Source organism: Chelmon rostratus, chromosome 17 (genome assembly GCF_017976325.1).
Source record: "Chelmon rostratus isolate fCheRos1 chromosome 17, fCheRos1.pri, whole genome shotgun sequence".
Taxonomy (NCBI): Eukaryota; Metazoa; Chordata; class Actinopteri; order Chaetodontiformes; family Chaetodontidae; genus Chelmon; species Chelmon rostratus.
In genome coordinates, this window is record NC_055674.1 from 1,185,001 (window position 1) to 1,201,873 (window position 16,873).

Here is a 16,873-nt window from a genome sequence, read left to right on the forward strand (position 1 = left end):
TTTTTCACAGAGGATTCAGGGCAGGACTGTACCTAATAAACTGGCCACTAAGTGTTTATCATGCTGCTGATGATGAAGTGCAGCTTCTGGTCGTTTTTCTTTGGGTCTGACTTTTGATTGTGAGTCTAGTTAATGAGGTACTTCAAAGCTCACCTGTGCAGAGGTGGAATGTATTTCTACTTTATCCATCTTCTTCTCTGCTTCATCTCAGAGGTGAGCATTGTCCTCTTTTACTACATTTCTCAGAACATTTTGCAGCAACATGATGACGTTCAGCTGATAAAACTGGTATTGATCAGTCAAACCGATGTTTACACCCAGTCTTCATACTGGCAGACAGTGACCGCCACAGCCACACACTGAGGATTCACCTGTTCTCACCAGCAGCGAAGCTAAACCTGCATAATGGGTTCTGTTGCCGTAGTTACCAGTGAGGCGGGGAAGCAGAAGGCCACCATGAAGACATGATGCAGCACCATGAGCAGCTCTCTGCGCAGGTAACCCCCCACAGCGGCCCCCATCGACCTGACGCCGCCCTCCTCCTCGTGGCCTTTGACCCGCAGCTTGTGCCGGTAGCACAGGAACATGGCGTAGATGTCGTAGGCGAAGTAAGGCGTAGCAAACAGGATGTAGGTGTCGGTCAGCCAATGTCTGAGGAGGAAACAGATGGAGGGAGTATTCAGAGCCTTTACTGCAGTAAAAGTGCTAATACACACTGTACAAATACTGTTTGCTGGTGAGCAGATTTGTTGATTTGGGTTGCAGCAGCTTCATCATCCCGCTGACTGCAGCTGCTCCCAGAGTTCCTTGCTGCACGTTGACCGTCTGCGGCCTGATTTGATAAACAAATGCAGCTCAGACTGACCTCCTCTCACTTTGACTGGGAAATGAAGGAGCTGCCGGAGGAGACTCACTGAAACAACCCCCCACTCTGCCTCGCACTCCTCCTCTTCATCAGCTCATTTCCCATCATGCTCAGCGTGGAGGATTAGTGATCTCCAGGAGCGTCTCAGAGACCGAAATAGCTCTGCTGCTGCCGCTCGGCTCAGGAGACGAATTAGCCTCAGATTGTTAATTAGATTAGACGCTCGCAGGTTTACGGCTGCACACGCTGACGAGGAGCCCGAGTGTGTCACGTCTTTTATTTTAATGGTCGGCGTGACTGATGTCATCATCTCTCAGCAGAAGCTTTAAAAACTTTGGTCACTAAAACTTTGAGCTGAGTCATCAGCAAAGAATCAGGTTTTCAACAGAAGTTAAAAGAGATCACAAGGATCAATAATCCAATTCAACCTTCTAGCAGCTCTGTTACATGCTAACATGCTCACAGTGACAATGCTAATTATGTTCACCATCTTTGTTCAGTGTGCTAACATGCTAATATTAGCTTTTGAGCAGCAATCAGAGTGCAGCTGAGGCTGATGGGAGCGTCAAACAAAGTGTTGAACACATTGAACATGTTGACCTGATGATCAATAAAGTGATTAATATTAAATCTGAGGGGTTCGTTAACGTCTGAACACATTTCATGTTTCGGCCCGATGACGCAAATGAAAGTTAAGAGCGAAACTTTTAAGATTCGTCCTCTGAGAGCCAGAAACATCTTCACCAGATGTCCGACAGATCGAAGGTAAGATGAAGCTTTTCTGACAAACCTTTAAAATATACATTTGAAATACAACCTTAACAGACTTGACAGAAAATGTTTCATAGTTTTCTATCAAAGCAGCTCAGTGTTGTGTATTTTTGTGTTTGAAGAACAGTGACAATGCTGCAGCCGGACCATCAGACAGCAGAGTTTCGCCTCGACTCGTCCTCACTCGCGCAGAAGCACAACACAGACACTCTGCATGAGCTCTCTGGGTGTAAATGTGTAGAAGTAACTGAATATAAAATTTGTCTAAGCTGTATATTCATTCAATTATTAATCTTATTGGAAGGAGGACATAGAGCATCTGTTGGGACTATTTTCAGCGGTGGATGAATCCACATTTGATGCTGTTGTGAGTGTTTGTGGCAGCAGACGATCAATCGGACTGTGATAGACAGAAACAACAAAAACTAAAGCTAAAAAGTGAAAGAAAAGGAGGTAGAAAGATAAAAGAAGACAAGAAAGGGACAGAAAGACGGAGCAGAGTCCTCACCTGTCCTCCATGATGTCCCTGCAGGACGAGGCGATGATACATCCGGCTGAGGAGGCCATGACGGCTTGGATGGACGACACCAGACTGAGAGAACAGAAAGAATCAGATCTGTCTGCTGTCGGTCAGGAGATCATCAGAAACAGCAGAATCTGTCGCCAGACTGGCAGGGTCCAGATCTGAGACCTGGACAAACTGTCCACAAGGCACAAAGCTTCACGCTTCTACCTGGTACGGAGGCCCTGAGGGGCCAACATACTGCAGCTCGAGAAAACACGTTCAAATAGAGATAAAGGGATAAAACACAAACTGAAAACACAGCAAACAAACACAAACAAACAAACAAACAAACAAACAAGCAAACAAACACAAACAAACAAACACAGCAAACAAACACAAACAAACAAACAAACACAGCAAACAAACAAACACAAACAAACAAACACAAAGAAACACAGCAAACAAACACAAAGAAACAAACAAAGAAACACAAACAAACAAACAAACACAGCAAACAAACAAACAAACACAGCAAACAAACACAAACAAACAAACAAACACAGCAAACAAACAAACACAAACAAACAAACACAAAGAAACACAGCAAACAAACACAAAGAAACAAACAAAGAAACACAAACAAACAAACAAACACAGCAAACAAACAAACAAACAAACACAGCAAACAAACACAAACAAACACAAACAAACAAAAACAGCAAACAAAGCAAACAAACACAAACAAACACAGCAAACAAACAAACAAACAAACAAACACAGCAAACAAACAAACAAACACAAACAAACAAACACAAACACAAACAAACACAGCAAACAAACACAAACAAACAAATAAGCAAACAAACACATACATAAAACAAACACAAACAAATAAGCAAACAAGCACAAACAAACAAATAAGCAAACAAACGAACAAACTGCAGACACACGGGAGTCAATTATCAGTCTGTGTTGCTGGAAAAAAAAAGACAAAAATTGACTTTTTTCCCCTTTAAGACTTTTAACACTATTTCAGATATGCGCTGCTAATTAGCATTAGCATCTTGCTGTTTAATCAGAATGTTTAAAGTAAAATCACTTTAGTTTATTTCGACTGAGTGAATTCAGCTGTTTTTAACTCGTTGCTGCTGTGCTGAGTGACCTGCAGCCTTTCTGTACTTGTGTTAGTTGTGTTTTGTTTCAGTGCATGTGACTTCTTAATTGCAGTGTGCTGAGCCCTCAGGGCCACCGTACTTTGAACTTCACAGTATCACTGTGACAACAGTTGCCTATTTTGCAGCAGAGGTGCAAACAAAAACCAGGACGCAAAAGTAACAGAAACGTAAAAAACAGACACGATGTTTGAGCCTCTGGAAATAAATTCTGACCTGATTATAAACTCCATCTGTTTCATAAGAGACCAGGATCAGGACTGTGATCAGAACTGTTCAAGACCAGGAACCATCTTATTCAATGTATGTCATCTTGTGCAAAAAAAAATAGATATGAATGGAAGCCGAACTGATATGAGGACAAAAAGGAGGTCGAGTTAAGATTTTAAGGTTTAAGGTGTGTGTGTGTGCTTACCGTGTAGATATGATGACAGCATCCCCCTCGCTCCATCCCATCATGTGTTTCAGAGTCTGTTTGGACAGCATGAAGAGTCCGGGAAAGAAGACGGAGCCGGCAGTCATGAGGGCCAACATGGCTCCTGGTTTCACCTGTGTGTGTGTGTGTGTGAGAGTGTGTGAGTGTGTGAGAGTGTGTGGTTTGCTCTCACACACACTTTCTGGATGTGCTGCGAGTATTAAATGAGGACAGGTTTCTAAGAACTCAGAGAGGAGGATCAGGAGGGAGGAGCTCCTGCTGCCACCTGTCAGAGGAGGTGGAGGAAGGACTCAGATCCTTTACTGCAGTAAAAGTACTAATACACTGTACAAATACTCTGGTACAAGTAGAAGTCCTGCAGTGAAAATGTTACTTCAGTGGAAGCATGTCAATGTACTTCAAGTATTAAAGTGCAGTAAAACGTCCCTGTGACTGTTCTGCTGTTCTATCTGTTCTCATCAGATTACTGTGACTCAGTCGTTCATGTCAAAGCAGGATTTTACTGTTGGAGCTGGTTGAGCTTCATTTGAACTAATGATTCTTTTCATTCTGGATCAATCAGCTGATTATTTCCTCCATTAATCGATCGATCGATCGATCGGTTTGGAAACATTGTGAAAATAGTGAGAAATGTGGTGACGATGAGGCCAAAGTGACGCCTTCACAGTGTTTGTTTAGTCCAAAGCTCCACATTATTTCAAACACATTCATTCAGAGGAAAAGCAGCAAATCAAACATCTGATGTTTCAGCTTCAGCTTCGTTGCTGCTGGTGTTTCTTCGTTTTAGTTCATTTATTCTGCTGCCAATCAGCTTTAAAGTCATTTAAACATCATGAAATTCCTTCAGTTTAACTGTTGCTTCATCACTTTGAGGATTCTGGCTGGTTTTGATTCATGTGAGATGCATTCAGGTTCAGAATCTTCACAACGTAAATCTGAAGCTTCAGAAGACACAACAGCTTGAGATGAGCTCATAATGAGGATTAATGAGATTAATCACGAAGGAAAACATTCAACTGTGAAGCTTTTAAAGCTGGCAGTTTTCATCTACAACCACAAACAGCTGAAGAGAGGTTCACTTACACCCACATCCTTTAAGCTCCATCCAAACGAAACTGACCGAGGCTGAATGAGCCCATTGACTTCCACTGAAGCATCCAGAGAAAAGAACGGACTCTGAACGTGGCAGAGAATTATTATCCAGTGTCCATTTATTTATTTATCATTCACTACTTTAACTCTAAACATTTTTTTTTTAAGAAATTCAAGTATTTGTTGGGAACACAAGTCAAAAAACAAACAAAACTTTTTGCTAAAACAAAGACAAAACATCTGTTTAAAACATCAGTTTCATATTTAGAATAATAAAAACATCAAGTTTCTTTTCATAGAAGAAAAACGTGTCTAATCTCTAAAGATGACCAGCTGTCTGTCCGTCTGTCCGTCCCGCTCGGCTTCAGATCCACTTCAAAGTCTGAACAGACCGGAAAAACACTGGTCAGCTGATCTCTGAACAGTGTGCAGGAGGGAAAACAAGGGTCATCTAGTTTAAAACTGTTCCTCACCTGGAAGGATCTCTACTAACACAACAACAGAAAAAAGAAAAGAAAAGAAAAAAGCCAGAAAGGAAAAAGTTTTGATTCATTGTTCCCAGAGTTCGTAAAACTGAGTTTCAAATGAACAACTGTCCCCTGAACGTCTCATTTCTGTGTTCAATTTATGCAAAAACTTCAGTTTAGTGTTTGTTTATTCCAGCTGCTGAAACAATGAATTCAAAGCATTTTGATGATCTGTGGAAGCTTTTTTTCAACAGTTCCTGACACAGAAACCTCGTTTCACTGGAATCATGTTTCTATACTTTGAACTCAAACTGAATGACGGTGTGTTCACTGATAACATGATTGATAACTTTAAGCTGCTCAGAACACTGCGGTTAACAAACATTTTACTGAAAGCACGAGCAGGACTCAGGATGCGAACGCTGCTCGTCCTGCTTCCTGCAGTGAAAATCAGTCGAACACAGACTGAACCACACAGAAAGACCTGATTCTTTAGAGATGCTGAGTTCAAATGACGGTTTCATCCTTTATCATGATAAACTAATTTTCAGATTGCAGGTTCACAGTCGGAGCGTTCAGGGAATAAAATCAAATGGAAAGAAGACTGACGTTAATTTCAAATGTGACTTTGAGGAAATGAAGTAAAAGGTTCAACGACTCGACACTAACACGTTTATTTAAGCAGCGACGTTTCCGTCAGCGATCCGTCGGAAACGTCGCTGCTTTAACAACCGTAAAGTAAAAACGAACAGATCAGTGCGACGGCGTGCAGAAGGGAACAATCATCAAAACGTTCTCCGGCTCTCGGCCCGTAAAAATCTAATTAGATCACAACAAACGAAACAAAATCACTTCCTAAGATGAATTAAATAAAAATTACCACAAAAAGTACGTTTTCGTCGTCGTCGACAAACTCAACCATTGCACAGCATTCAAACCCAAACGCTCTCCACGGATAATAAATATACACATGCAGATATACAAGTCAGGTCGTCCGGCAGCCTCGGAGACGAGGAGGAGCTGAGGTTTCAGGGGTTCAGAACCAGGAAACTGAGGGACCAACGAGGACGCCGAGGGGCCCGGCGGCTCAGGGGCCCCGCTTGGCGAGGTTCAGGGCGTGTCCAACAGAAAAAAACCTTTCAAGCACACCATCCGGGGGCCACGGGAACTAAACCAGGAGCTAAAGGTTCCTTCAGAGACCACAGCTCAGCACGCGGCGAGACAAACGGCTGTGACGTCTGAAAGCCGAGGCCCCCGCGGCCACGGCGAGCTGCTGGCACGAGCCGACCCTCATCGGTGAAGTTCCTGAGATCCTAAAAGAGGTTCCTGGGAGAGTTCCTGCAGTCAAAGAGGGGCCGACGTGTCGGAGCCACCGGGAAGCAGAGGGCCGCGCTGATGGTTTTCAGGTTTACTGCATCGCTTCAGATCGCGAACAGCTGACTTCCTGTCAGCTTCAGCTCGTTAACATGAGTCTAAAGACTTTGAGATGTTTGAAACAAAATCATTCTCAGTCAACTCAGGGGGGAGGAAATCATTTCACGGCGTCGTGCGTTGTCACATAAAGATCAGAGTTTAAGACTGAACGTGAATTTTTCATTTCCGCGAGACAAATCCAGTTTTAAAAAGTCACAGCGTCTTTGAATGCACCACTGTGGCGATCGTTTCCGTCACTTCCTGGTTCAAACAAACGCTCAATTAGATGATGAATCAATTTGTTTATGGACAGAAAATTAATTCCGATAACGAGCCGCTCTGATCTGAAGATGTTCGCGCAGTAAACTTTGGTTTTACAGATCAAACTATTGATCTTAGCGAGTTCAACAGCAGGAAAATCAAACGTCCAGGATGGTTTCAGTAAAGTGACGGAGGGAAAGTAGAGCCGATCTGTAGGTTAAAGGGTTAAACATGTAAAACCAGCAGCGCGGTCAGACGCCGCCCGTCGCCTCTGCGTTCCACTTTCAAACAGAAAACTCACATCTGGGCGCGAGAGAGAGCCGACACTCTTCTCCTAAACTTCTTACAGTGTACAATCTGACACCGCTCGCTGCTTTCAGGCCTGATCGTCCGAACAGGATCAATACTGGTGCATCCTCGCTGTGTGTGGCTTTGTACAATTCATAGTCTGTAACGGGACACCTGAGCCTTAAACTAAAACAACAAAACCCAAGAAGAGACACAAAACAGCAGCATTTCACCGACAACATCCTTCTCTCAAACCTCACACTGATTCTGAGCGGCGGGGCGAGAGGCGAGGAGCGAGCACGAGGTAAAAGAAGAAGTCACTGAATCTGGAGGAATGACGACACAGCTGTGACGAGGGGGGGGGGGTTCAGTTCACAGATCACTTCTTTTTTTTTTTTTGTCTTTCCAGGGTTTGAGGTAACCAAGACGGCTGCAGACCTGCAGAGGAGTCGCTTCAAACTAAAAGGTGGAGACACACACGCTTCAACAAACACTCAATAAGTTAAGAAATTTAAAAAAAACGTCAGCGCCGCCGTCACTTCCTCTCTCTCTCGCTCTCTCTCTCCCCCTGCTGGTGGAGGCAGAGGAGGTCGGCAGAAAGAGAACAGTGTCCACGCGGTGTGACGATAATACACGTTGACGTTGGAAGAAGAAGAAGAAGCCATTGAGCATTTCCAGAGGAACTTCCTGTTGTGACTGTCAAAATAAAAGTTTGCGATCACACAGTCTGTGACATCACACTTAAACAACGTGGGGAATGAATTTCAGCTTTGTGTCCTCGTTAAACTGCTGAGTGTGACAGAGGTGGAACAACGCTGATCCAGGACCAGACAACAAAGCTGAGTGAGTGAGTGTGTGTGTGTGTGTGTGTGTGTGGAGAAACTGTGGTCAAAACCTGCTACATCTGTGAAATTGCATTATTATCGCCGGGCGACGGAAACACAGTGAGTGATGTGTTCAAATGCAGTTCAGAAAAAGGAAAGCTTGGAGGCGTGTGGCGGTTAATGTGTCGTGGTGTTTGGCGGCTCGTTACGGCGTGTTTGGGAGCTCGTTGGCAAGCGTCCGGCGTGTTCAGCCCCCCGTGTGTTTGTCGCTCGTTTAAATTAAACCATATTGCACAGAGCTGGAATGACTTCAAAAATCAACTAAGCAACAACTCTACCAAATTAAAACCGTTATCTCTTAATGTCGCGCTAACGTTGATGGGAAATCCGATCTAGTACCGAGTTCAGTTATTTCCTCTTTCTTATTCCTCCTCAAGCACTTCAGCAGCATTTTTTTTTAAATTCAGCACCAAAAAGGCCTCGAGCGTCAGCCGTCTGGGTCGTTAGAGAAGTGGAGCAGTCGTCTTCATATTCTGGAAACGTTGTCGGGAAAAACGGGAGGCGCTCGGCCAGGTGGCGTGGTTTCCCCTCCCGTGGTTGGATGAATCGTTTCACCTCCGCAGCGCCCGGACGAACAGAAAAAGAAAAGACCCAAACGCTTCGGTATCTTCAGACGCCGCGGCCGATGAAATCCTTCCTGAAACTGCTGTCGCTCCCCCTGAGGAAGAGGAGGCTCACTCATCTCTCCTCCTTCCTGGACACCTTAGACGAGTGCCACGCGGTGGACCTGAGGACACAAAGGACACGTAAGACTCACCCATCACAGTGTCTTTGACATTCAGCAGTGGAATGTAACTGAGTACATTTACTCAAGTACTGTACTTTTGTACAAATTTGAGGTACTTGTACTTTAATGTATTTTATACAATTTTGTCCTTCTACTCTACACCTCAGAGGTAAATATTGTATTTTTTTTACTCCATTACATCTGTCTGACAGCTTTAGTTACTCATTACTTTTTCAGATTCCTTCCTGTCCAGTGGAAAGCTCGTATCTCCAGATGTGTTGATGTTGAAAGTTTGTGATAAACTGAAGGATGAAGTTTTCCTTCATGTCTTCTTCAGCTAAATAAACTGTTTAAAAGCCTCTTGGATCAGCTGAAAATGCTTCGTCACACAGCTGAAAACAGGCTGTTTTTCTGAGATACGAGGTTCTCGCAGGACAAACGTGTGATGATCTTATAGAATATGATGCATCGCTGCAGATTAAACCAGCCAACAGGATATAAAGTAGTTCAGCTCAACCTGAAACATCTACAGCAGGAATATTAATCCACAAACATCAGAGATGATGAGAAACACTGACAGGAACATTTTACTGCTCAGACTTTATCCTGCTGAGTATTCTTGGATTTACTGCTAGTAGAATATTTTCAGTGTGGTATTAAAACACGGAGGATGCTGGACGTTGTGTCACGGCTCATTGCGGCTCTGCAGCATCAATAACCTCTAATCTTTAATCTCTAATAATCTATTCCACTTGACGGATGCAGTACTTGTACTTTTCTGTACTTCCATCTTTGTTACTATGAGATATATCCATGTTCTTTAGTTTCTGGTGGTATTAGAGTGTGTGGGCTGTAGGACCCCCCCACCCTCGGATCTACTATCCGATAGATTTGACACCTGTTCAGCTGCTGCAGGTCGACCTGTTTGCTTTGTGCCTCTGAGGAAGACGCCGCAGTGTGGAAACGTTTGTTTGCACTGAAGGCTGCAGCGTGCTCCTGTATAAATATTCATTATTCATGCCTCCTCCTCCTCACCTGATGAAGGTCTTGAAGGCAGCACTCTGAGGGTTGATGCACAGCGGCACTCGTTTTCCCTGCTGGTGCTCCGTGATGAAGCGATGGATTAACTCTGATGTCGGGACAGAGAGCGGATCAGCCGTCAGGATTTACACAAACACAAACGTACGGGATCGACAGGAAGCGGCTCGGCGGCGGCGTACCTTTTCCCTGCCACACGGACAGCAGGCTGTTCTCGTAGCTGTGGCTGAACGGTCGCTCGGCGACCGGCTCGAAGTCCCGGGTGTAAACTCGCCCGCTGGGAACGGAATAGCAGCACTGACACATGCAGGTGTGGTAGCGCAGGCGGCCTTCGTCCAGGTACGGGTGGGACAGGGCGTCGCTGCCGGAAATCCGTTTGGCCTGGAGACAAACGGACGGGTTGAACAGAGCGGCCGACGCGCGAACTGATGCAGAAACTGATTTCACTCGCACACAGTTTGAACAGCTGCTGAGGTTTTGTCAGCTGGTGACTTTCAGTCCATCAGAGATCAAAACAAGCGTCGAACTCTCGAACGCGTGTTCGTTTGTGAACTCACCGGATCAAAGACCAGCATCCGACAGAGCAGGTGCACCGCCTCGTGTGTGGCTCCATCAGACAGCATGTAGAGCACCGACAGCGACGGCTGGAAAACAAAGCGTTTGATTGGTCAGTTCTGAGGAGACCGCTGAGGTCTCTCTCGCTGCTCATGTGGACTCTGGTTCTGCTGTCGGGTACGTTGATGAAGTCGCGGCAGGCTCAAAAAAACTGACCTCACTTTGCTTAGAAATGACTCAGTGCTTCAATTTAAAATGTATAATTAATGAAATTTAATCCCTTTTTTTAAAGAGGGATTACGGCGTTCACTGTCACTTCACCTCGTTTGCTCCTGTATAGTTTCTATTTTTTACTTCTTATTTTATTTTTCTGTCTGAATTTCCCCTCTGGAGGAAAAATAAATCATGACATTAATGTGTAAATAATGAAACTGAGTTCTGGCCCATCGTGGACCTGAAGAGCTGCAGACGTGGAGCAGACTGTATCTGATGCTTTACTGCCCTCTGGTGGCCACAAAAATCAATACGGCAGCTTTAAGCATTAGCCTGAAAACTGATCATCTATCCAGGGTGTGTGTCATGTTTCAGTCAGAGCTCCTCGCTGTCTCTCCTGCTGCAGTCCATCAAAGAGCCAGAATTCAGCTCAGGTACCAAAGACGCCGACGTGACGGAGGCTCCACTCTGTCACACAACGCTGAGACAAAGCTTTAATGGAGTCTCCAGCTGTTCAACATCTGCTGCTCAGCATTAAACAGACACCCAAACCTCTGTATCAGACAGTTATTTATAACTTCAAGTGCTCAGAAATGCTAAAAACCTATTTTAGATGCAATAAGTGGATTGAGAACCAGGTTTAGGTGTGCTGAAACGATGTGGAACTCAAACTCTAGTGAACATCGACGTCGCCTCTGTGGAAGATCTGGTGCTGGTGGATTCAGTGTGAGCAGACCACGCAGTCACGTACCGGTTTGTGCGGCCCCCTCAGGATGTGGGCTCTGGCTCCTTCACAGGCCGACGCCAGGGCCGACAGAGGAGGCGTTCCCAGCAGGTCTGTGATCAGATCCAGCTGGAACACAACGGCAGGAAAAGAGAAAGGATCAAACAAAGTGATGGAAGGAGTACTCTGATCATTTACTGCAGTTCTGACAACAGTGTAAAAATACTCTGCTCAAAGTAAAAGACATTTTAATGTGATGATCGCTGCTTTTCTCGATTTCATGTGATTTTCAGGTGATCATCAAACTACAGGTGATCATCAAACTACAGGTGATCAAACTACAGGTGATCATCAAACTACAGGTGATCATCAAACTGCAGGTGATCATCAAACTGCAGGTGATCATCAAACTGCAGGTGATCATCAAACTGCAGGTGATCAAACTACAGGTGATCATCAAACTACAGGTGATCATCAAACTGCAGGTGATCATCAGTCTGAAGAAACTTTGCGGTTTAAAAAGCAGAATTCCTCTAAAAAAGAAAAACCTTTTCCAGGATGTGGTGTGATGAAGACACCCACCCTCACAGCTGTGTCAGCAGGTTCAGACAAACATGTGGCTGGATGGGTGGAGGCGGAGCTACCGTCAGGTGAAGCGTCACCTGGTCTCACCTGCTGAATGGGGCTCTGAGCCTGGAACAGGATGCGTCGTCCCAGCAGCTCCGCGAAGATGCAGCCCACCGACCAGACGTCGATGGCCGAGCCGTAGTGTCGGCACCCCATCAGCACCTCCGGCGCTCTGTAGTACTGCGTCACCACCTCCTGGGTCATGTGACGCGACGGGTCGGGCTCCTCCACCCGCGCCAAGCCGAAATCGCAGATCTGACCGGAGACAAAGTTCTGTTGAGGTCCGACATGAACGTCCTCCCGACCTGACAACGCCGAGCCCGTTCTACATTTCTGACTTCCTCTCGTCTGCGAGCTCGAGACGCTGCTCGTCGTTTAAATGACGCCGCACGCAAAGCGAGGAGGATCCCCGCTGCGTCTGCGGCGTCACGATGCAGCAGCACTTCTCAGAGGTAAGAAGGTTCCTGCAGAGTTTCTGCAGATGCTTCGTGCACCGATCAGTCTGATCAGCCTTAATGAAGTGGATTTTATGCTACACTGACACACTGTGCCCCCCCCCAAATCAATCTTGAGATAAATCTGAATGATGAACTAGAAGTTTAAACTGGTCACCTAATGTTCTGATCAGAACCAGAGACCAAACACGAGTTAGCAGCCGTCTGAGGTGTGACAATAAAAGGTTTTCTCACAGACGCATAATAAAGGTGAAAAAGGGGTTTTTGGGGGAAATGTAAATGTGTCCTGCGTTCAGACAGAATGAACATTACTCTGTGTTGTCAGCCCTGACCCCCCAGAGCTGGATGGCAAACATTCCTCTCTCCTCTTCAAACCGGACAGACAGATAAACTGCAGGTTTACCTTGAGCAGACAGTTGCTGTTGACCAGCAGGTTTCCAGGTTTGATGTCTCTGTGCAGGATCCCGGCGGAGTGCAGGTACTTCAAACCTGAAACAACAACCACATCTCTTCTTTCTCTCTTCATGTGTTATAAACTGTAACATTCTGATTCAATGGTAGCCACAACGTTCAGCTGGGGTCAGTTTCTGCTGACACAGCAGACAGGAAGTTGTCATATTAGACTCTTGACAAAACAGAATCGGGCGTGTTTCGGTGCGTCGGCGTAGGGTGCGCTGAGATTAATCAGACGGCTGTTGGTTATATTGATCGGTCGTGTCGTTGGATGCCGTTTTGCAAATGTCAGATATAAAAAAAACAAACATTTCTCTGCTATGAAGCTGTGAGAGAAATTTCAAAATAAAAGTCTGGAGGGACAAAAATCAAAATGCAGAAAATCAAAACTGATTTGTTGTCTGATTTTAACATGAAATACTGAACATAAAGGGGGTCTAAAGATAGATAGATAAATACTTTATTCATCTCCAAAGAGAAATTTGCATTTTTTTTATTTAATTCATTATTTTTTTTAAATAGTCTCATAGGCCTGATCTGGATCCAAGGTTGAAGTATGCGACCTGTTCCCAGCACAGACTATTAAAAATTCCTTATAAAATCCCTTTTTTTTGGAAATGTGACTAACGACTATAAATATTATTCATCTGTGACATAAAGTACATAAAGTACAGTTGCATCTACGCTTCGTGTCGTCCCTCAAGCTCAACCGACGCCGCCCTCCTGCTGAACCGACACTGGCCGCTCACCTCGCAGGATCTGATAGAGGAAGACCTTGATGTGGTCGGTGGTGAGAGGCTGAGGAGACACGATCACTTTGTGGAGGTCGCTCTGCATCAGTTCTGTTATCACGTAGCTGCGGGGCGGTCGGCTGTCAAGGAAAAAAAACGCTCACACGCGGACTGACCTCCGCCTACATCGACACGCTGCATCGCTCACCACAGGCCTCGTTTTAGGCTGAACAAGTGTCAACAGAGCCGAAAGAAAGAGCGTCGTGTCAGCTGCCCACATTTATATTCACCGGTGGCCAATCTCACATCTGCAGCGTGGAGCTGGATTTAGAGCCGAGACCAGCAGCTAAATTAAGTGACAATTAAAAGAAGAGAAACTGGGACAGAAGGTGTGAGGAAGTAAATGTGAGAAGTCAGCGGGTACGCTGGAAATGGCCGTGAATACTCTCTACATGATGAGACCAGTAAACAAATGAAAGCCTGAGTCTGACTTCTGATCACATGGAGGATACATTTCCTCAAAGCAGTCGATCTGCGGGGGCTGCAGGATGTCCAGAGCTGACAAAACCTGAATGAAACAACACAAACACAGAAGTTTTAGTGTTTTTTTTTCTCCATCCGTGAACATCTCTGACCCCACGTCCCCTCCGTCCGTCATTACGTTGTCGTGTTTGAAGAAGCACAGCATCCGCAGCTCTCTGAAGACCCTCTTACAGGAGACCAGGTTCTGGAAGACGTTGGGCATCTTCTTCAAAGCCACCTTGCGGCCGTCACGTGGATCCGTGACCGACCTGCGAGAAATTGAGAATCACAGGTTTTATTAAGACGAGAGCGAGTTTAGCAGACTGGAACGTCTAATAATGAAAAGAAGAGCCCTCCTGGAGTTCAACACACCGCACAACCGCAGCACAGGATTAATCTGCGACTTATTTTGATAATCGACTGATCATGTGACGTACTTTCACTGCACAGACATCAAACACTGTTTCGTTCTGGGTGAATACATTTGGAGGTTTCGGTGCTTTTCTTTGTCTTACATGGTGGTAAACTAAACATCTCTCTGTTTGGACTGTTGGTCAGACAAAACCAGCAATCCAAAGACATCATTTTGGGCTCTGGGAACATTTTTTCATTGTTTTCTGACATTTACAGACAAAACATTGAATCAATTGACTGAAATCAGCGAGTGTTTGAGCATCATACAGGTAGCTTCCTGTTCCAGGTCATTTCTCTGATAAAAATCTACTTTTACACTTTCAGTTTGATAATCAATGCCCTCATGTTCACTCGTATTGCTGTCCCAGTCTATCTGTATACTGTAAGCAGACATGAGGTTCACTGTGATGGCTGTAACTTGTTTGATGTCTGCAGAAAATGAAGGCCGACAGATTTCCATTTCTCGTTACCAGGCATGCAGGGGGCGTCTTTTAACGGCTAAAACATGCAAAACGCTGATGGTCCAAAATAATGTTCGTTTACCAGACTACACCAAATGCGCCATAACCGATGGGGCGGTCAGGCTCCATCTCTGCAGGGCTGGGCACCTCGCTGGCCGGGTTGCTGTAGGGCTGAGGCACCGCTGCCCCGCCGCCGGTGCTTCCTCCGAGAGCGGTGGGGTGACGAGGGGTTCCTGCCGGGGCGGTGGGTCCGGCCAGGCACGGTGTGGCGCTGAGGCCCGTGGAGGGGGCTCCGCAGGAAGAGTTGACACAGAAATACTTGTGGCCCAGCTCGGAGCCCGGAAACAAGTCTCCACAAACGGTCTGCCGGCCTGCGCCGTGAAATGCCATCCTCCTCTCACCAAACCCCCCAAGCAGTCCGCTTTGTCGGCACCAAGCTGCTGCTGCCGCCCGGCTAGGCGCGGAGGACACACAGCCCCTCACTCAGCATGATCCGTGGGTTTCCTGGTGTGCAGACAGAGAAGACTGAGATTTATAACAGCAGTGATGTAAACAAGCGAGCTCGGTGCCAAAATGAAGACGCGCAGAGTTGCCGTGTGCACACTGCAGCCAGACCGACGCTAATTTATTTAGCGAAGATGTACAAACAACCCCATAAAAAAAACAGATTAAACTAATCAAACACGCTCCTGGAGGTTGCGTAACAGCTAACACACAAATCATCGATTCATACACTTTAAACAGCGAGCTAAGTTACCTTTGTTTGTAGCAAGCTGCGCTTACCTGGTTAGTGAGGCAGCTCGGTTAACTAAGCTAACAGTATCCAGCTAGCTAACGATGCTCAGAGACTCCAAAATATGACAAAATTACACGTACCACCCGGTGCTAACCTCTTCTCGACAACACAAGCATGTGCATTAACGTTATTGCCTTTCCGTCTGAAACGATAATAAAATATCTTCTGTCGTCGGGCAACCAGCTAGCTATCTGGCTAACCAGCTGTTCCAGCTAATAGGTTAACCCAATGATGTCTCTGACCCACATAACGATCACTGGTAGGGTACAGTGACCTAGCTACACATTTCAGGAAGAAAGCCCTCCCCTCGTAACGTAATTTAATCAGAGTACAAACCAACCTCGGTCAAATCAATGCCGGTATGGTGCGAAAACAAAAAGGCGAAAAACCCCGGGTTAGACGCTCGTCGGCGGACCTCCTGCCCCGGCTCTTGGAGCTAGCCGGATTGTTAGCTAGCTCTGTGATGTAGCCGACCAGCTAGCTGCAGCTAGCGTTGGACTGCTCGCTAGCTGGCCATCGCATCGTAATATCCACCGAACAAGCGACCCATAAGTGCAGTTTCTTGTGTTTTCTGGATGAGCGTGTCTCGTCCAGCAACCCCTCGGTTTCTCTGAAACCAGCTGGACTTCTGGTCGCTTTTACAGCGACAGCTACTGCTAGCTGGCTAGCTTGTTAAGTAGGAGGAGCTGGTAAAGCCGGGTGGGGGAGGGTTGATGCTTTGCACCCTGCTGTAAACAATGCTAACGCTAACTTAGCCTCAGAGAACCACCTGAGAAAATCCGAAAGAAGCTCATAATCACACAGACTCTCGTGAAGATCATTTGAACTTGAATCCACACATGCATTTTACTGCCTTTTAATACAGTAGTAACGAGGCGCTATGCACTATGCATCAAGTACAATCAATATGCACAGCCACAGAAATGTGTCACCAAGGTAGCTACAAATTACATGGCAATTTACCTTTTTCAAGAATTACAAATCAGCATCCGTAAGAGCAAAG

The 16,873-nt window shown here is 45.7% G+C and overlaps 2 protein-coding genes across 2 annotated transcripts in view; both read right to left on the reverse strand.

Annotated features, from left to right (window-relative positions):
- The window catches only part of LOC121621244 (ceramide synthase-like), a 5,956-nt gene extending 2,099 nt beyond the window's left edge, over window positions 1–3,857 (reverse strand). The window contains exons 1-3 of the mRNA XM_041957639.1: window positions 3,729–3,857; window positions 2,145–2,228; window positions 429–651 (exon numbers count right to left, since the gene is read on the reverse strand). Of these exons, the coding sequence (XP_041813573.1) occupies window positions 429–651; window positions 2,145–2,228; window positions 3,729–3,847 (426 nt within the window). The 5' untranslated portion in view covers window positions 3,848–3,857. The remainder of the gene's footprint in view (window positions 1–428; window positions 652–2,144; window positions 2,229–3,728) is intronic.
- A 1,147-nt stretch (window positions 3,858–5,004) lies between these two features.
- Window positions 5,005–16,534, reverse strand: nlk1 (nemo-like kinase, type 1). The gene is made up of 12 exons (XM_041957633.1): window positions 16,211–16,534; window positions 15,157–15,578; window positions 14,339–14,468; window positions 14,190–14,245; window positions 13,696–13,802; window positions 12,897–12,982; window positions 12,084–12,293; window positions 11,439–11,540; window positions 10,477–10,563; window positions 10,102–10,300; window positions 9,917–10,010; window positions 5,005–8,881 (listed from the first exon to the last, which is right to left on the reverse strand). Exons 2-12 carry the CDS (start codon window positions 15,462–15,464, stop codon window positions 8,833–8,835), a joined length of 1,428 nt encoding a protein of 475 aa, XP_041813567.1. The 5' UTR covers window positions 15,465–15,578; window positions 16,211–16,534; the 3' UTR covers window positions 5,005–8,832.
- Window positions 16,535–16,873: the final 339 nt, after the last annotated feature.